We start from the raw sequence: 21,878 nt of genomic DNA on the forward strand, positions 1-21,878 counted from the left end.
TCCTCATAGGCGTTTACTGTACAAAGTAAGGTTCGTTGGCATGGACCATAGGGTGAGTACATGGATTGAAAACTGGCTACAGGGGCGAGTTCAGAGGGTGGTGATAAACGGGGAATACTCAGAATGGTCAGGGGTGGGTAGTGGGTCCCCCAGGGTTCTGTCCTGGGACCAATCCTATTTAATTTGTTCATAAACGACCTGGAGGATGGGATAAACAGTTCAATCTCTGTATTTGCGGACAATACTAAGCTAAGCAGGGCAATAACTTCTCCGCAGGATGTGGAAACCTTGCAAGAAGATCTGAACCAATAATAGGGCGGGAGACTACATGGCAAATGAGGTTTAATGTGGAAAAATTTCAAATAATGCATTTGGGTGGCAAAAATATGAATGAAATCTACTCACTGGGGGGAGAACCTCTGGGGGAATCTAGGATGGAGAAGGACCTGGGGGTCCTAGTAGATGATAGGCTCAGCAATGGCATGCAATGCCAAGCAGCTGCTAACAAAGCAAACAGAATATTGGCATGCATTAAAAAGGGGATCAACTCCAGAGATAAAACGATAATTCTCCCGCTCTACAAGACTCTGGTCCAGCCGCACCTGGAGTATGCTGTCCAGTTCTGGGCACCAGTCCTCAGGAAGGATGTACTGGAAATGGAGCGAGTACAGAGAAGGACAACAAAAAACTAATAAAGGGTCTGGAGGATGTTAGTTATGAGGAAAGGTTGCGAGCACTGAACTTATTCTCTCTGGAGAAGAGACGCTTGAGAGGGGATATGATTTCAATTTACAAATACCATACTGGTGACCCCACAATAGGGATAAAACTTTTCCACAGCAGGGAGTTTAACAAGACTCGTTGGCACTCATTAAAATTAGAAGAAAAGAGGTTGAACCTTAAACTACTTAGAGGGTTCTTTACTGTAAGAGCAGCAAGGATGTGGAATTCCCTTCCACAGGCGGTGGTCTCAGCCGGGAGCATCGATAGTTTCAAAAAACTATTAGATAAGCACCTGAACGACCACAACATACAGGGATATACAATGTAATACTGACACATAATCACACATAGGTTGGACTTGATGGAATTGTGTCTTTTTTCAACCTCACCTACTATGTAACTATGTAACATTCGTTTTTGATAATGGTGATTAGAAAATGAGCAGGATGGAACATTTTTTCTTGAACACATTTCTAACAATGTATTCGGTAAAGTCCATTCATTCCAAATCAAATCTTTAAAAGAAACATTTTGAAGTACTTTGAGGCGTTATTCTTCAAGTCGTCGAATATACTGAGGATTTTTGTGCGAATGTTCAAAGGTTTGTTTGTGTGGTCAGTTGTGCCATATTAAAGCTGAATCTGGCGCTGATCTCTGGAATCCATGACCAATCAGGGGATCACTGTGCTCCCATTCCCTGGGCTCAATAGACATGAAAAAAAAGGCTTTTCTGAGGAGGTCGGTCAGTACTGGACACCGAGGACACGCCGGGCAGTTTGTTGGACAGCGCAGGGTTGCTGGGTGTCCTGAGCTCAGTGCGGCCCGGGCTTCTATACATAGGCCATGGTGACCCCGTGTTGTGGCCGTGTCATCACCAAAGTATTTTTATGCCTGGCAGCTGCAGCAACACAAGCCGGCTTCTCCATTGCATCCATCCAGTGATGTGGTTAAGCCTGGAGAGACGCGGGTATCAGTGCCCTGCAGGGGACAGTCCTCTATTGACACCAGCTGGCTCCCAATCTGCATTGTACAGAGGAGTATATCACCCGGGGAGGGCAAAAATAGCAAGAAGGAGACACCAGAATGCTGAGTAATGAGATTACAGGCTGCCTTATCAGTTAACATCAGAGAATTAACCACATCTCTACCGGGGACATCTTTTCTTTTTTCACACATATGGTATTTTCTGAAAGAGGAGACCCTGGAGAATGAAATGGCAGCCATTGCCAGGTGTGGAAACCCACTGTACCCATTACGAGGGGCTTCCACCATCCCTGTGCTGGGTTGCCAGGTCTGCACCCCAGATGTGCCCATTATAGGGGGTTGCCTCCATCCCTGTACTGAGTTGCCAGGTATGTACACCAGATGTGCCCATTATGAGGGGTTCCCACCATCCATGTGATGAGTTACTAGGTTTGTACACCTGCTGTGGCCATTATGAGGGGTTCCCACCATCCCTGTGCTGAGTACCCAGGACTGCATAACTGCTGTGCCCATTATAAGGGGTTTCCAACATCCCTGTACGGAGTTCCCAGGATTGCACACCTGCTGTGCCCATTATAAGGGGTTGCCACCATCCCTGTACTGAGTTCCCAGGAAAGCACATCTGCGGTGGCCATTATGAGGGGTTCTCACCATCCCTGTACTGAGCTGCCAGGACTGCAAATCTGCTATGCCTATTATAAGGGGTTGCCACCATCCCTGTGCTGAGTTGTCAGGTCTGCCCACTAGCTGTGGCCATTATGAGGGGTTCCCACCATTCCCGCACTGAGTTCCCTGGACTTCACACCTGCTGTGGCCATTATGAGGGGTTCCCACCATCCCTGTGCTGAGTACCCAGGACTGCATAACTGCTGTGCCCATTATAAGGGGTTTCCAACATCCCTGTATGGAGTTCCCAGGATTGCACACCTGCTGTGCCCATTATAAGGGGTTGCCACCATCCCTGTACTGAGTTCCCAGGAAAGCACATCTGCTGTTGCCATTATGCTGTGGCCATTATGAGGGGTTCTCACCATCCCTGTACTGAGTTCCCAGGAAAGCACATCTGCTGTGGCCATTATGCTGTGGTCATTATGAGGGGTTCTCACCATCCCTGTACTGAGTTGCCAGGACTGCAAATCTGCTGTGCCTATTATAAGGGGTTCCCACCATCCCTGTGCTGAGTTGTCAGGTCTGCCCACTAGCTGTGGCCATTATGAGCGGTTCCCACCATCCCCGCACTGAGTTCCCTGGACTTCACACCTGCTGTGCCCATTATAAGGGGTTGCCACCATACCTGTACTGAGTTCCCAGGACTACACATCTGCTATGGCTATTAAGAGGGATTCTCACCATCCCTGCACTGAGTTCCCTGGTCTACACATCTGCTGTGGTTATTAAGAGGGGTTCTCACCATCCCTGTGCCGAGTTCCCAGGTCTGTACACCTGCTGTGCCCATTATGAGGGGTTCTCACCATCCCTGTGCTGAGTTTCTCGGTCTGTACCCCTGCTGTGCCCATTATGAGGAGTTCTCACCATCCCTGCATTGAGTTCCCTGGTCTGTTCAGAAGCCATTTTCAATACAGCAGCTTTCATGAGAATAATCCCTGGTGATCCTGCCATTATGGAATCTTCTCATTATAAGGTGACAACGCTCTGTCCCTGACTCCCATGTGAGCTCATGTGTTGTCATCCTGTACCATCCTAGGAGAGAGACCACATGTGATTGTGCCAGCACACATCACACAGGCATGCTCTGCTGTTATCACCCTAAGACCCCCCCCCCCCCGGATGAATGACATGCAGCAGCTGCTGAAAGGCCTGCAAACAAGAAGTGGCTGGAAAGAGGCTGCAGAGGATTAGCAGCACTGAGATGCATACCATGATGTAAAAGGGTGAAAACAGTATTAGAGAAAATGGCAGTTCTGCTTTAGGAAACTGAATGTCATGCAGTTAAAGTAGAACTAAAGGCAAAACTTTTTTTTCCCATTTTGGATAGAACAAGGAAATGTTATAACCCTTGTCAGGTTTTTTTTTGCCATCTGTGTCCCATTGGGGGGCTTTTCCTTCACTTCTTGTCCCTTAGCTAACACAGAGCTGCTTGACAAGCAGTGAGAAGGCACCTCCTAACCACCTATTTTAACCCTATAATCACCACACAAACGCGCCGCAGCGTGCATTGCGGGGCGTTTGCAGCAATTCCGTATTTGCTTGCTGCCCACCGAGCGTGACACGTTGGATAAAATAGGCGGCTGGGTGTTACGGTTACGGTGTTATTTTGTGTTGCAGTTAGGGTATTTATTTATTATTATTATTATTATATATATTTTTTTTTTAAGGGTTAGGGGTTATTTATTTATTACATATTATTAATTTATTGTATTTAGTTATGGTTATTTTTATTTATTTGTCTATTTATTTTACATTTATTTATTCATTTATTATGATTATTATTGTCAATATTATTATTATCATTAGTAGTAGTAGTATTAACACCCTAACCCTAACAAAAAATAAAAAAATAGAAATAAGACAATTAATAAAATGTTAACCCTAACCCCTAATCCTAACCCTAACCCCAACCCCTAATCCTAACCCTAACCTAACCTTAACTCTAACTCCTTACCCTAACAAAAAATAAATAAATAAATAAATCATAATAAGACAATGAATAAAATATTAACCCTAACCCCAATCCCTAATCCTAACCCTAACCTAACCTAACCTTAACCCTAACTCCTTACCCTAACAAAACAAAAAACAAAAAAATAATAATACAATGAATAAAATATTAACCCAAACCCCTAATCCCAACCCTAACCTAACCTTAACTCTAACTCCTTATCCTAACAAAAAAAAAAAAATAATAATAATAAGACAGTGAATAAAATATTAACCCAAACCCCAACCCCTAATCCTAACCCTAACCTAACCTTAACTCTAACTCCTTACCCTAACAAAAAAATAAATAAATAGATAATAATAATAAGAAGAAAAGAAATAAAAGCTAATGGAAAAGCTAAAAATGATGAAAAACCTAGCAACAAATGATGTAAAAGATGATAATTTTCTCTATTGGCTAATAAAAAAAAGGTCAAAGCTGAAAAACGCTGTATAAAAATGCGCTAGAATCGAGCATAAAAATGTGCAAAAAATAATGCCGGAAAAACGCTCGAAGATGCTACGCTCAGGGGTCCTGACATTATTATTATTTTTTTTTGCAGTCGGACACCCTCCAGTCTGTAGCCTGCCATAGAAAACCCAGATAATTGATGTTTCTTCACCACCACAACAGGTGCCGCGCCATCGCGCTCAGGGTATAAGCAGCACGACGGTGGAACCCAGAAGGCATTCTCTGCATTACTTTGTGGCGTCACACGACACCCGTGTTTAATACGGGCGATACCGAGTATGATAAGCGCGGGCCAGAGACCCCCGGTGCCAGGCGGCGTGCTGCGACAAGCTCATGCCACACGTCCCGTGTCCCCGTCTGTCCCGGGTGGGGGTGGGGGTGTCATTCCGCCCGTCAGTAGCCGGTGTGATGGATGGCAGACCACTGAAGTGCTGCGATTATGTCGGAAGTGATAGGACAGGAATGCGCCGCTCACATCCATCCCCGCCGTGGGGGTCATGCTCAAACCATTACGTTATCTTATACCCAACAAAAAAAAAAAAAGCCGTCACCCACCCCGACATACCGATCTGTACCAATCAATGGCTGGCACGGCCGCCCCACGCTCCTAACTATGAAATGTATCCCAGAGGGAGGGGGGGGGGGGGCGTAGCTGCCTGTTTTGCTTCTTTTCCACCTGTCCCCACATCGCACCCTCTCTCCGCCGCTCGCTCTGTCCTCTCCTGTCTGTGTCTGCAGCTCCTGACAGAATCAGCTGCTCCAACATTTTATCTGGGACTAAAATTAGGATTGTCCCCGGGCGAGGAGGAGCCGTGCCTGACTGTGTCCATGCAAGAAGGCCCCCCCGCGACCAGCCAAGGGCCACCCCAGACACCGGTAGGACCCCCTCGTCAGGTTCCCAAGCACCAGATTGGAGGTTCTGAGGTCGGCGGGCCCCAAAGGGTTTGTGGCCCCCGGAGGGTGGGGGGGGTCCGTTCTAACTTCAGTCAAAGCTTCAACATCTCAGAAGGTAAAAGAGAGGACAATGTGAATTCTTATTTTATAATGGTGGAGGATTCACTGTGTGTGTGTAATGTGGGGGCCAATGGGGGAATCTTCTTTGATTTCAAACGCAACGGGTGAATGTTGTTTGTGATTGGAATCTCTCTATTGTATGCTAATGAGTGAATTCACCTTATTGGTGAATAGGGCAATTCCTCTTTAAAAATGATGGCTGAAACATGGTGAATCCTTATTGGTGAATATTCTATGAAAATGATTGGTGAATTGGGTAACTCCTCTTTGAAAATGATTGGTGAATAGAACGAATGCTGTTTTCGAAAATGACCGGTGAATAGGATGAATCCTCTTTGAAAATGATTGGTGAATCAGGTGAATGGCTGGTGAATAAGACAATTTCTTTTTTGAACATGATTGGTGAATAGGGTGAATCTTTTTATAAATTGATTGGTGAATAAGGCAAATCTTTTTTGAAAATGATGAGTGAATACCGTGAATCCTTTCGGAATATGATTGTTAAATAGGGTGAATGTTGTTTGTGATTGGAATCTATCGTATGTTGGTGGGTGAAGTTTCATTATTGGTGAATAGGACGAATTCCTTTTTAAAAATGATGGGTAAACATGGTGAAGCCTCTAAAAAATTTGTGAATTGGGTAACCCCCTTTAAAACTGATTGGTGAAGTGGGTGAATCCTCTTTGCAAATGATTGGTGAATAGAACAAATGCTGTTTGAAAGTGATTGGTGATTAGGATGAATCCTCTTCAAAAACGATTGGTGAATAGGGTGAATCCTCTTCAAAAATGCTTGGTGAAGTGGGTGAATCCTCTTTGAAAATGATTGGTGAATAGAACGCATGCTGTTTGAAAGTGATTGGTGAATAGGATGAATCTTCTTCGAAAACGATTGGTGAATAGGGTGAATCCTCTTCAAAAATGATTGGTGAATAGGATGAATCCTCTTTGAAAATGATTGGTGAATTGGGTGATTCCTTTTTAAAAAGGACAGGTAAACATGGTGAACCTTTATTGGTGAATCCCCTATTAAAATGATGAATTGGTTAACTCCCCTTTAAAAAAAATGATTAGTGAATCAGGTGAATCCTTTTAAAAATGGTTGGTGAATAAGACGAATGCTTTTGGAAAATGATGAGAGAATACTGTGAATCCTTTCGGATTATGATTGGTGAATAGGGTGAGTCCTGTTTGAAAATGATTGGTGACTAAGGCGTAACATCTTTTGAAAATGATTGGTGAATAGGACGAATGCTCTTTGGAAACGATTTGTGATTGAGGTGAATGCTGTTGTGGACAATGAGTGGTGAATAAGGTGAAACCTCTTTGAAAATAATTGGTGAATCAGGTGAATATTTATAAATGACATTTTAGGCCTGATCTTTTACGTGATTTTACCTCTCTTAACCACTTCAGCCCCGGACCATTTGGCTGGCCAAAGACCAGAGCACTTTTTGCGATTCGGCACTGCGTCGCTTTAACTGACAATTGCGCGGTCGTGCGACGTGGCTCCCAAACAACTTTGACGTCCTTTTTTTCCCACAAATAGAGCTTTCTTTTGGTGGTATTTGATCACCTCTGCAGTTTTTATTTTTTGCGCTATAAACAAAAAAAGAGCGACAATTTTGAAAAAAAGCCATATTTTTTACTTTTTGCTATAATAAATATCCCCAAAAAAATATAAAAAAACAATTTTTTTCCTCAGTTTAGGCCGATATGTATTCTTCTACATATTTTTGGTAAAAAAAAAATTGCAATAAGCGTTTATTGATTGGTTTGCGCAAAAGTTATAGCATCTACAAAATAAGGGATAGTTTTATGGCATTTTTATTAATAATTTTTTTTTTTACTAGTAATGGCGGCGATCAGCAATTTTTATCGTGATCTCAACATTATGACAGATCGGACACTATTGGTGCTATTTTGGGACCATTCACATTTATACAGCGATTAAAAATGCACTGATTACTGTGTAAATGTGACTAGCAGTGAATGGGGTTAACCAGGAGGGGGCGCTGCAGGGGTTAAGTGTGTCCTAGGGAGTGATTCCAACTGTAGGGGGGAGGGGCTACGTGTGACACGACACTGATCACCGCTCCCGATTTACAAGGAGCTGTGCTCAGTGTCACTAGGCAGAACGGGGAAATGCTTGTTTACATTAGCATTTCCCCGTCCTTCCTCTCCGTGAGACGATCGCGGGTATCCCCGCGGACATCGAGTCCGTGGGACCCGCCATCACACTCGCGGAGCTCGCGGTGCGCCCGCAAGCCGCTTCTTAAAGGGCAACGTACAGGTACGTTATTCTGCCTGTACATGGCCTTCTGCCGCAGTATATCTGCGTGAAGCGATCGGGAAGCGGTTAAAGCGGTAGTAAACCGCCGGTTTTGTTTTTCTGAAACCTGCAAGGCAAAGTTATAATGTGCTAGTATGCATTGCATACTAGCACATTATGTGAAACCTAAATCAAAAAAAGGGCTGGCGACTCGGATGCTCTTGAATAAAAGTCCTTTATTGGGTTACATGGGTACACGGGTACAGGCTATGCTGACGCGTTTCGGCTAGGAAGCCTTCATCAAAGCATACATGTTTGATTTAAATACTGATATTTTCCATCTTCACCCGGTCTTCCTTCCAGGTTGGCAGGCTCTGGTCCTTTGATTGGACGGGCCGTGATGATGTTACTCCCACGCATGCAAGTGGGAGTCGCTGTTCACGGCACGGGACAGCACCGATCATTGTATTCTGATGGCAGGACAGCACCGATCAGGGAAGGCGCCCTTCCATCAGAATAGAATAACTCAGCGGGGAGGATTCCCCCATCCACGTCAAGTATCGGGTCATTTTTTTGTTTTTGTTTAACCAACTGGTTGAATGAAAAGAAAATGACTAATGTAGGGGCTGCCTTAGATTTACTAGCAGATTTAGATGGATTTGACTAACAAACACTAACACTTTTTAGGTTAGGACAACAGCTTCTTTTTCATTTTGGGATAAAGGTTTTACATTAATAAATAACAGCTGATCATTGTAAGCACCCCTGTCAGTGGGAAATGGTTTGTCTCAAACCTGAAATTGAAACTTTTGCTGGACAGCTCTGTAAGGGAAGTTGAAAAATAACAGACTTACTGGCAGGATCATCAACTGAAAATAGATTAAAAAAAAAAAAAAAACAAAGAAAAAGGAAAACCGAATGCAGCCAACACATCTAATGATTTGTAAGCTGCAATATATTATGTTTTTGATTTTGAGTTTAACCACTTAAGGACCGGAAGATTAGCCCCCGTAATGACCAGGCCATTGCGTACGTCGTGCGACGTACACAAACAAAATTGACGTCCTTTTTTCCCCACAAATAGAGATTTCTTTTGGTGGTATTTGATCACCTCTGCGCTTTTTTTTTGTGCGCTATAAACAAAAGAAGACTGACAATTTTGAAAAATAAACAATATTTTTTACTTTTTGCTATAATAAATATCTAAAAAAAAAAAAAAAGAAAAACGTAAAAAAAACCACCAAATTTCTTCATCAGTTTAGGCCGATATGTATTCTTCTACATATTTTTGGTAAAAAAAACAAAAAAAACAAAAACGCAATAAGCGTATGTTAATTTGGTTTGCGCAAAAGTTATCGCATCTACAAAATAGTGGATACATTTATGGCATTTTTAATATTCATTTCTTTTTACTAGTAATGGCAGTGATCAACGATTTTTTGCAGGACTGCGAAATTGCAGCCGACAGATCGGACACTTTTGACACTTTTTTGGGACCAGTGACATTTATACAGCGATCAGAGCTAAAAATAGTCACTGATTACTGTATAAATGTCACTGACAGGGAAGGGGTTAAACACTAGGGGGCTGATCAAGGGGTTAACTGTGTTCCCTGGGAGGTGTTTCTAACTGTGGGGGGATGGGACTGACCAGAGGAGGAGACAGATCGCTGTTCCTAATCGCTAGGAAGAGCAGATCTGTCTCTCCTCCCCACAGTAGGGGGATCTGTTTGTTTACATTGACAGATCCCCGTTCTGTTTCTCTCAGGAGCGTTCACGGGTGGCCGGCGGCGCGCAACGGCTCCGGCGGCGCACGCCCCCTAGAGGTCTTAAAGCGGCGGATGTACAATGACAGTGATTCGCCCAGGAGAGCCAATCTGCCGCAGTACAACTGTGGCGACTGGTCCTTAAGTGGTTGTAAAGCATTAAGTGATACTAAAAGATTGTTTTTTTATTTTTTTAAAATATCAAACCTATCATACTTACCTCCACTGTGAAGCTGGCTTTGCACAGAGTGGCCCCGAACATCCATTTCTGGGGTCCCTCGTGGCTCTTGCGGCTCCTCCCTGCATTAGATAACCCCCTTGGAGAAGCGCTCTCCCGAAGGGGTTACCTTGCGGGCGCGCTCCCGAGTCCAGCATTCGGCGTTCATAGAGGTCGAATGTAGGCCCCCCCCGCGTCATTGGATTTGATCGACAGGAGCTGGAGCCAATGGCTGCGCTGCTATCAATCTATCCAATCAAGAGCCGGGAACCCGTGGAGAGAGGGACGGCGGGGACGCATCTACGGAAATTAGAGCTCAGGTAAGTAAAACGGAGGGGGGGGGGGGCTAGGGGGCCAGTGACTGCAAGGTGTTTTTTCACCTTAATGCATAGGATACATTAAGGTGTAAAAACACAAGCCTTTACAACTCCTTTAAGATAAAAAGCCCTCTGTGTGCAGCAGCCCTCCTCAGCCCACTCTCTATCCAGCGATGTCCACGAATGCCTCGTCCGTCAGGAAATCTCCCTCTTGACTGGCTGAGACATACTGTCACTGCTGTCAATCAAACTCAGTTAGCCAATCAGGAGAGAGGGGGCGGGGCTGAACTGCGTCTCTGTGTCTGAATGGACACACGGAGCTGCAGCTCAGTTCAGGTGCCCCCATAGCAAGCTGCTTGCTGTGGGGGCACTCAACAGGAGGGAGGGGCCAGGAGCTCCAGCCAGGGACCCAAGAAAGGGAGGATCCGAACTGCCCTGTGCAAAACTATTACACATAGGAGGCAAGTATAACATGTTTATTATTTTTATAGAAAGAAAATCGAGACTTTACAGTCACTTCAATAACGCGTTAGGCGAGGTTAAATTTCATAAATTCAGAATCAGGCCTAAAAAGTAAAGAACAATGTAACAAAATTGATAGTAAAAAACATTACAGAGTATAACATTTCTACAATTTTGTGAACATACTACGAGGCAGAGGAGCAATTTAAATAATATAAGCTCCTTTTCTTTTATGATTGTACGGGCCATTGGCGATGTGGTCAGCATTGTGTTGTATGCAGACATTCCATCGTCAGCTGCAGATTATTACTGTAGACAGCTGAAGTAAGACAAGACTTCCAAAAAGTGAAAATCTTTCCCGCTGGGCAATGAGGACAATTAACAGCCTGTACAGGGATAACAGAGAGAGATAGGCAATGAGTACTATTTACAGCATGAGTTTCTTTATTTATAGAGCGCACAGTATGCAGTCCTTTACAAAGTACTGAGCCCCAGAGAAGCTTACAATCTAATGTTCTTCCCTCAAGCTAGGACCAGTTTAACTTGGCACTGATAAAGGAAGAATTCCAGGTATGGCAATTTTTACATAGTTACATTGGTCCAGCTTAGACCAATGTAACTATATACAGCGGCTAAAATAAGTATTGAACACGTCACCATTTTTCTAGGTAAATATATTTCTAAAGGTGCTATTGACATTGAATTTTCACCACATGTCTGTAACAGCCCATGCAATCCATACATGCAAAGACACCAAAACAAATACATTCAGAAATTTAGTTATGTGTAATAAAATGGAATGACAGGGAAAAAGTATTGAACACACGAAGAAAGGGAGGTGCAAAAAGGCATGGAAAGCCAAGACACCAGCTTAAATCTATCAGTAATTAGAAAGCAATCCTGCCATTTTGTGAGTGCAAAATAATATCAGCTGGTTCAGTCTCAACTGATGGCCTATAAAAAGGTGTCTCATGATGGGTAAAAGCAAAGAGCTCTCTCAAGACCTTCACAACCTTATTGTTGCAAAACATACTGATGGCATTGGTTACAGAAGGATTTCTGAATGTTCCAGTGAGCACTGTTGGGGCCATAATCCGGATGTGGAAAGAACATAATCTCACCATAAACTGTCCACGACCAGGTGCTCCTCGCAAGATTTCTGACAGAGGAATGAAAAGAATTATCGGAAGACTTGACCAAGAGCCAAGGACCTGGAATTAGCAGGTGCAATTGTTTCAAAGAAAACAATAAGTAATACACTCAACCGCCATGGCCTGTATGCATGCTCAACATGCAAGATCCCATTGCTGAAGAAAAAGCATGTTGAAGCTCATATAAAGTTTGCTGCACAACATTTAGAAAGCCTGTGAAATACTGGGAGGATATAGTCTGGTCAGATGAGACCAAAATTGAACTCTTTGGATGCCATAATACACACCATGTTTGGAGGTCAAATGACACTGCACATAACCCCAAAAACACCCCCATACCAACCGTGAAGGTGGGAACATCATGGTGTGAGGCTGTTTTTCAGTATACGGTATTGGGCAAACTTCATATCATGGAAAGAAGGATGAATAGAAAAATGTACCAAGACATTCTTAAATATAAAAATCTGCTGCCATCTACCAGGATGATGAAGATGAAACGAGGGTGGAAATTTCAGCAAGACAATGATCCCAAACACAAAGCCAAGGAAACTCTCAATTAGTTTCAAAGAAAGAAAATAAAGCTGCTAGAATGGCCCAAATGTGGAAGAACGGGCCAAAATCACACCTGAGCAATGCATGCGGCTAGTTTTTCCATACAGAAGGCGAATTGAAGCTGTCATTACCAACAAAGGATTTTGTACCAAGTATTAAATACATTTTGGTTAGCTTATTCAATACTTCCCCCCGTTTAATTCCATTTTATTACACGTAGCTTAATTTCTGAACTTATTTGTTTTGGTTTCTTTGTATGAATGGGTTGTTACCGAGATGTGGTGAGAATTTCATGCCAATAGCACTTTTAGAAATATATTTACCTAGAGAAATTGTAACGTGTTCAATACTTATTTTACCTGCTGTATATACCATACCGGTGGGATCCCTCTATAAACTAGAAATCACTGTAGTTGACACCACTACTCCAGTGATCTCCACTTACTTCCAGGTCCTGTGCTGAGCGGCCTGCCTGATGCATTATAAACACAGGAGGTTGCCCACTGGGCACATGCGCCATTCAGAGAATGCTTTAGATTTTCTCCAATAAATGCAAAGCATTCTCTGATTGCATGAGGTGGAGGGAGTGTCCTTCCTCTCCACTTTGTCCAATCAGTGAAGGCTTTGCATTCATTGAGAAAATGCAAAGCGTTCTCTGAATGGCACCCATGCTGAGCGGCCTCCTTTGTTCATAATGCATCAGGCGGGGGCCACTCAGCACTTGACCCGGAAGCTAATGGCGATCACTGGAGTTAGTGGTGTCTTACATAGTTAGTCTGGTTGAAAAAAGACACAAGTCCATTAAGTTCAACAAATAGTAGAAAAAAAAATGTATACAACCCTAAATACACAATCCTATACCCACAGTTGATCCAGAGGAAGGCAAAAAACCCCAAATAAAGCATGATTCAATTTGTTCCAGTGGGGAAAAATTTACTTCCTGATCCTCCAAGAGGTAATCAGATATTCCCTGGATCAACTTTACCTATGAATGTTAGTATCCAGTTATATTATGTGAATCTAGGAAATAATCCAGGCCTTTTTAAAAACAATCTACTGAGTGATTCAGTGATTTTGAGTTTCCTGGGGCATCCACCAGGTACATCATATACTGTACATAATTACACTGGTCTAAGCAGACAGCAGGCAGCACTCACCCATTCTCCGGCAGTGGAATGTCATCCCATCTATTGTAGGTCTTTGGACCCTTCATCAGGCTTGATTACTTCAGGGAGAGGAAGCTACAGGGACCAGTCTTTCAAAGTAAAACTTATTTTTCATACCCTCTAGACCTAAACGAGCAGTTATCCCTTGCAGTGTGGGCACAACCCCACTTCAAGGGATAATTTTCAAAATTCCTGGGGTTGGGCTTTATGTATAGCCAAGACTTTTCTTTTTAGTTTTGGACAGATTAAAGAAGCTTTTTTTTTTATGGTGTTGTCCCTTGGAGAGGTTTCTATTCACTTCCCGTCCAGGAGATGCAACAGAAGGTGAAAGGAGATCTCTCCATAGTGGTAAAGAATTCCAGTCTTGGACAATTGTCACCACAACAAATGTCCTCTTTGGAGAATTTACCCTCAACTTGTTTGGGTGACAACCGTAAAATCTTTGGATTTCCCACTACTTCATGTCTTGTTGACGATTATAGAGGGTGAGTCACCCCAGCGAAAACCCAGGCATCAGCAAAAACCTTACAGGGGTTTTCATGTTCTCGCACTTTATCCAAAACTGAAAAAAAAGCTTTGGTTGGACACCCCTGGACACAAATCTATCTACCTCTCCAGTCCATTGAATGAATCCCACAAGAAAGGGAAAGGGGTCATAGCGAGCTTTGTGGCTTCAGATGATGGGCCGATATCTCTCTAACTGTTCTCAGAAAATATCTGCTCATCTCTGGATGACCTGTCTAAAGAGTGATGTTCATAATGTTTTTAGCACAGAATAGGATGACCAATTGACTTATCTTGATCTTGTTGTGACCTAAATACAAGTTTCTATGAACTGTTCCTATTTTTTGTTGGCAGACCGATGGCAGCTGTGTCTCTTCCATCACACAACTCCCACATGCCTCTGGAGATGCCAGGGGGCGCACCCCGCTTTCTGTACTTTCCTCGCTCAGTCACAGCCCCCATCGGCACACACGGTGTCCTGAGATGCCGCATAAGCGGGGACCCCCAGCCTTGTGTGCTATGGGAACGTGTTGGGAACGTCCAGCGTGAACTGGGTGATAGATGCTACACTCAGCAGGATGGGGATTGGTACCAGCTGGTGATAAGTGACCTACGCCTAGAAGATTCAGGACATTACATGTGTAGGGCCAGTAACTGGGCCGGGGAAGGCTATGCTGGAGCCAAACTTACCGTGACACTCAACAGCACTGTAGTCAGTGAACCACATGTTGGTCTACCCACTGAATTGCCACAGTCTACTAAATATGTCACAAATTCAGCGATGGTGTCTTCCAAACCAGAGCCCTCCATTGTATCGTCAGCCGTTGGGCAAAACATGGACAATGTTGACCACAATGGCGACCAAGATTTTCAGCCGCATTTTATACTTATCCCGAGCTCACAGAGGCTGACCCGTGGACAAAGTGCAGAACTTGCTTGTAGAGTATCAGGAAAACCAGAGCCTGTGATTCGTTGGGAGAAGGACGGACGAAGCTTGGATGAGATTTGTGATGGGTCACATTACCGATTGTCTCCTGAAGGTCAAACTTTATACATTTCCCATGTCCGACCACCGGATGCTGGTGTATATGTCTGCCGCGCCAGTAACCCCCTAGGCCAGTGCCTTGCTGCAGCTGTCCTTCTAGTAGAGCCAACTCCACGGCAAGGGCCAGAACCAGCACCAGGAGACCCTCCTGCTCAGGTGAAAGTGTTCACAGTTAATGAAGGAAAGCACGCCAAGCTTCGCTGCCTGGTGACTGGAAAACCCAGGCCGGAGATTGTCTGGCGTAAGGATGGTCGTGCAGTCAGTCCTGGTCGGAGAACTCTCATTTATGAGGACCGGGATGGTCATTTTATCCTCAAAGTTCTGTTCTGTCGGCAGCAGGACCGAGGCTTGTACATATGCGGTGCCTCCAACTCGGCTGGGAACACATTGAGTGCTGTCATGTTGCATGTGAGAGGTATGTTACTTTAATCGTCATGTTCTATTAAAGTACAACTACAGTATGGGCAAAATAAAAAATGACATACAGTGGAGAAAATCATTTTTTGACTGCAGTTTTTGTAACTTTGCCCACTTACAAAGAAATCAAGGGTCTATAATTTTTATCATAGGTGTATTTTAAATGATAGAGACAGAATATCAATCAAAAAGCTAGAAAAAAACACAAGATACAAATGTTATAAATTGCGTTGTAGTTCAGTGAGTAAACCCTTGTTGGCAAGCAAAGAGGTAAGACGTTTCTTGTAGTTGGTTACCAGGTTTTTAGTCCACTCTTCTTTACAGATCGTCTCTAAATCCTTAAAGTTTTTTGGCTGTCCTTGGCAACTCGAAGTTTCAGCTCCCTTCATACATTTTCTATAGGATTAAGGTCTGCAAACTGGCTAGGCCACTCCATGACCTTAATGTGCTTCTTCTTGAACCACTCCTTTGTTGCCTTGGCAGTATGCTTTGGGTCATTGTCATGCTGGAAGACCCATCCAAGACCGATCTTCAGTGTTCTGGCTGAGGGAAGAAGGTTCTTATCCAAGATTTTACAATACATGGCCCCGTCCATTGTCCCCTCAATGCGGCAAAGTCAGCCTGTGCTTTTAGCAGAGAAACAGCCCAAAGCATAATGTTTCTACTCCGTGCTTGACTGTAGGGATGGTGTTTTTGGGGTCATAATCAGCATTTTTCTTCCTCCAAACACAGAGAGTTGAGTTAATGCCAAAGAGCTAAATTTTGGTCTCAGCTGACCAAAGCACTTTCTCCCAATCCTTCTCTGAATCATTTAGATGTTTATTGGCAAACTTCAGATGAGCCTGTACATGTGCTTTCTTGAGGAGGGGGACCTTGCGGGTGCTGCAGGATTTCAATCCATTAAGGCGTATTGTGTTACCAATGGTTTGCTTGGTGACTGTGGTCCCAACTGCCTTTAGATCATTCACAAGCTCCTCCCGTGTAGTTCTGGGCTGATAGCTCACTTTTCATGACCATCCTTACCCCATGAGGCGAAATCCTGCATGGAGCTCCAGACCGAGGGTGATTGATGGTTATTTTATATTTCTTCCATTAGTGAATAATCACTCCAACAGTAGTTTCCTTCTCACCAAACTTCTTGCTGATGGTCTTGTAGCCCATTCCAGCCTTGTTCAGGTCTACAATCTTGTCCCTGATATCCTTTGGCAGTTCTCTGGTCTTGCCCATGATGGTGAAGTTTGAATAGAAGAAAGAGATTGTGTGGACAGGTGTCTTTTATACACATAATGAGTTGTCTTTAGGAGCACCTTTTTAAATTGACAGGACTAATCTGAGTACCACATGAGCACATACTGTAGCCAGCCTGTGGGAGCATGAATTATCGCTGGTTGGTAGGGGATCAAATACTTATTTGTAGGGCTGGTGCAAGGATTTTTGACACCCTAGGCGAAATCAAATTTTGCCGCCCCTGACTCCACCCACTTTGCCCTGCCCATGTATACGGTGGAGGTGACGGGGTGTTTTCTTCACCCGTGGTCCGCAACCCTGTACCTGCTCCTCTGGACCCAGCCTAAAGACAAATAGTGGTGGCACCGGCTCGCTTCCTCACACCAGCCATGGTCTGCAGGTATATGGACAGGCTAGGGTAGTATATGGACAGGCTAGGGTAGTATACAAACAGGCTAGGATAGTATATGGACAGGCTAGGGTAGTAAATAGACAGGCTAGGGTAGTGTACGGACAGGCCAGGGTGGTATATAGACAGGCTAGGGTAGTATGGACAGACCAGGGTAGTATATGGACAGGCTAGGGTAGTAAATCGACAGGCTAGGGTGGTAAATAGACAGGCTAAGGTTGTAAATAGAAAGGCTAGGGTGGTATACGGACAGGCTAGGGTGGTATACGGACAGGCCAGGCCCTAGCCTAGGGGGGGAGAGGGAAAGTGAATGAGGTAGAGGAGGAAGACAGGGGTAAAGAAAAGAGGGGGGGTGTAGAGAGAGAAAAAGAAAGGGGGAGGGGAAAGAAGGTGCATAGCACAAAGGGGTGGGAACAGAGAGGGGGATTTTTCTGAGGATGGAAGTCCCACTCACCATTTATGCCTCTCCCATTCAGGCTGGTGTCCCCCATCCAGCTGCCCACAAAACTCCTCTCACCGTACAGTGCAAGTGCATTGCCTGCAGGTGGCTGGAGTGTGGGCAGGCACAAATGGGAGGCAAAGTATTGGGTTGGACAAGCAGCAGAGGGAGGGCGGGGTTAGGAGGACAGTGGAGACAGGATACAGCCCGACTCCTGTGCAAGTTGGCTTTCCTCGCTCTCACTGTATCACTATGACAGGCAGCCAGAGGATGTGGAGCGCCGGAGCTAGCCACTCTAGATCTCCACACTACAAGTCAGTCATGGTGCCTGGGGGAGAAGACATTCCTCCCGCAGCTGCTCACACAGTCTCTGCCCCCTGCTCAGGCTGCACTTGTTTATCTTCATCCTGTAGTTTGTAGGGGATCAAGTAATTATTTTCCCCACTGTATATGGTGAAGCATCTAATGGAAAAGGGAAAAGTCCTGGAAGTTGCAAAACCCCATAACGTGTATGACAGCCTCAGCCCAGGTTCAACCAGACCACACCCCAAACGCGTTTCACTCCACCCATGACCCTTGATTCCCCATGACTAAGTCCTGTGAGCGGAGTGAAACGTTTCGGGGTGTGGCCTGGTTGGAGCCCAGGCTGAGGCTGTCATGCACCTTCTTACTGAACTTCCAGGTCTTACTTCAGCTACTTTTTTGGAAAAAGGTCTGTCTACCTGACTATAGGATTAATGTTGTAAACACCTCCATGCAGTATAATGGTTTTTCCCAACCCCTGACACTTTCACTTTTTGTGGACAGTTTGGTCTGTATGTAAAGGTGGAGAAAATTATAATAAAGGAAGGCAGGTGAAACAAAAAAAGAATTCATATACTAAATACTATAATTACAGGTATCGATCCCATACAGTAACCAGGCAACTAGAAATTTATAAAAAAAGGAGGACTATAACCAAAGCCTAAATATCTCTCTTATGACAAGTATTTTTTAACCCTTTTGCCTCCAGAGCCGTTTTTGTGTTTATTTCACATGTTTAACCACTTCAGCCCCGGAAGGTTTTACCAACTTCCTGACCAGGCCATTTTTTGCAATAGGGCACTGCGTTACTTTAACTGACAATTGCGCGGACATGCGAGGCTGTACCCAAACAAAATGTATGTCCTTTTTTTCCCACAAAGAGCGCTTTTTTTTTGGTGGTATTGTATCACCTCTGCAGTTTTTATTTTTTGCGCTACAAGCAAAAAAAGACCGACAATTTAGAAAAAAACAATATTTTTTACTTTCTGCTATAAAACATATCCAATAAGAAAATGTAAAAATTCAACATTTTTCATCAATTTAGGCCAATATGTATTCTGCTACATATTTTTGGTAAAAAAAATCCCAATGAGCGTATATTGATTGGTTTGCGCAAAAGTTATAGCGTATACAAACTATGGGATATTTTTATGGCATTTTTATTTTTACTAGTAATTGCAGCGATCAGCAATTTTTAGCATTACTGTGACATTGCGGCGGACAAATCGGACAATAAGTGACACTTTTTGGGGACCAGTGACACTAATACAGTGATCAGTGAAAAAAAAAAAGTACTAATGACATTGGCAGGGAAGGGGTTAACATCAGGGGCGATCAAAGGGTTATCTTATGCTCCCTCACATCTTCAATCTCTCCCTCTTTACTGGCACCTTCCCCTCCCCTCTAAAACATGCCCTGATCACCCCCATACTTAAAAAGCCCTCACTGGATCCCACCAGCCTGAACAACTTAAGACCCATCTCCTTGCTCCCATTTGCATCAAAACTTTTAGAATGCTTAGTCTACAACCGTCTTAGCTCCTACCTCCCTGACGACAGCCTTCTTGACCCCTTAAAGGGGTTGTAAACTCTCGTGTTTTTTCATCTAATGCATCCTATGCATTAAGGTGAAAAAACACCTGGCAGTGACCGGCCCCCCCAGCCCCCCCCCCCCCCATTTTACTTACCTGAGCCCTGGAATTTCCCATGGCGGAGATGCGCTGTCCCTCTGCCTAGGGTTCTCGGCTCTTGATTGGATAGATTGATAGCAGTGAAGCCATTGGCTCCCGCTGCTGTCAATCAAATCCAATGACACGGACGACGAGGGGCGGGGCCGAGTCCTACATTCGGCATCCATGGACGCCTGCAAGGTAACCCTCCGGGAGAGCGCTTCTCCTAGGGGGTTATACGATGCGGGAGGAGCCGCGAGAGTCACCGAGGGACCCCAAAAGTCGATGATCGGGGCCACTCTGTGCAAAACAAACTGCACAGTGGAGGTAAGTATGATATGTTTGTTATTTTAAAAAAATAAAAAATTGAAGCTTTACAATCACTTTAAGTCTGGCTTTCGCTTGCTACACTCCACTAAAACTGCCCTACTGAAACTCACTAATGACCTACTAACTGCTAAAACCAATGGCCACTACTCCATACTTGTACTACTTGACCTTTCTGCAGCCTTTGATACTGTTGACCATCTGCTCCTTCTCAAAAAACTCCACTCTCTTGGCCTTCAAGACTCTGCTCTCTCCTGGCTCTCCTCCTACCTCCTATCACAGCGCTTCTTCGGTGTGACCTATAACTCTGTTTCCTCCTCTCCACTTCCTCTTTCTGTAGGGGTACCTCAAGGTTCTGTCCTCGGACCCCTTCTCTTCTCCATTTACACCTCCTCCCTGTTAATAAACTCCCATGGCTTCCAGTATCACCTCTATTCTGACGACACACAGATCTATCTCTCTACTCCTCACCTCACTCCTTCAGTCTCCTCTCGCATTGCTAACTTACTAACCGACACATCAGCATGGATGTCACACCACTTCCTCAAACTCAATCTTTTTAAAACTGAGCCCATAACTTTTCCTCCAGCCCGTGCCCTCTCCCCCCGACTTCTCCATCAAGATCAATAATACAACCATCAGTCCCTCCCCTCATGCCAAGGTACTAGCTGCAATCCTAGACTCTGACCTGTCCTCTCAGCCCCAAATCCAATCACTGTCCAAATCGTGCAGACTTCACCTCTGAAACATCTCCAAAATACGTTGACCCCACTAAGCAACTTATTCACTCCTTTGTTATCGCTCGCCTTGACTATTGTAACTCCCTCCTCATTGGCCTTCCTCTCCACAAACTATCCCCTCTTCAGTCTATCATGAATGCCGCTGCCAGACTTATCCACTTTACCAACCGTTCAGTGTCCGCCACTCCTCTCTGCCAATCCCTTCACTGGTTTCCCATTGCCCAACGAATAAAATTCAAAACGCTAACAATAACATAGAAAGCCATTTACAATTCTGTCCCGAGCTACATCACCAATCTTATCTCCAAGTATCACCCAAACCATCCTCTCTGCTCCTCCGAAAACCTTCTGCTCTCTAGCTCCCTTGTCTCCTCCTCCCATGCTCGTCTCCAGGACTTCTCCAGAATTCTCCCATCCTCTGGAACTCACTATCCCAATCTGTCCGGTTATCTCCTACTCTGTCCACTTTTAGGCGATCCCTGAAAATTCATCTCTTCGGGGAGGCCTATCCTGCCTCCAGCTAACAACCGAATCTTCTACTTCTCCCATCAGTTCATCCCTCACAGTCCCTACCTTTTGTTTCACCAGCCCCTCCCTCTTAGATTGTAAGCTGGCAGGAGTAGGGCTCCTCTAACCTTCTTGCTTTGAACTATACTATTGGTGAATTGTCTCCCTTTTTATTGTAAAGCGCTGCACAAACTGTTGGCGGTATATACATCCTGTATAATAATAATAATAAGGTGTGCTCCTAGGGAGTGATTTCTAACTGTGTGGGTGACGGCTTAACTGGAGGAAAACAGAGATCCGTGTTTAGCAGAAACACAAGATCTTCATTTTCTTCTCTGACAGAATGGCAGTCTGCCTTGTTTACATGGGCAGACCGCTGTTTGTTCTGCCTCTCCTGTCAACAATCAGCCTCCGAACGCGCTGATTGGCTCCCTCTGTGTCCAATCACAGTGGGAGAGGGTCACCGGTGGTACGCCCACGTGCCCCAGACCCGGAAGAAGAGACAACGTGCAGGTACGTTATTTTGCGCAGCTGGGCCG

General features: G+C 44.5%; 1 protein-coding gene across 1 annotated transcript in view; it reads left to right on the forward strand.

The window, feature by feature from the left end:
• Positions 1-5,525: 5,525 nt before the first annotated feature.
• The window catches only part of OBSL1 (obscurin like cytoskeletal adaptor 1), a 152,983-nt gene continuing 136,630 nt past the window's right edge, over positions 5,526-21,878 (forward strand). Inside the window, exons 1-2 of the mRNA XM_073634270.1 lie at positions 5,526-5,846; positions 14,611-15,716. Coding sequence (XP_073490371.1) covers positions 14,615-15,716 — 1,102 coding nt within the window. The 5' untranslated portion in view covers positions 5,526-5,846; positions 14,611-14,614. The remainder of the gene's footprint in view (positions 5,847-14,610; positions 15,717-21,878) is intronic.

This window comes from Aquarana catesbeiana, linkage group LG06 (genome assembly GCF_042186555.1).
Source record: "Aquarana catesbeiana isolate 2022-GZ linkage group LG06, ASM4218655v1, whole genome shotgun sequence".
In the NCBI taxonomy this organism is placed as follows: domain Eukaryota; kingdom Metazoa; phylum Chordata; class Amphibia; order Anura; family Ranidae; genus Aquarana; species Aquarana catesbeiana.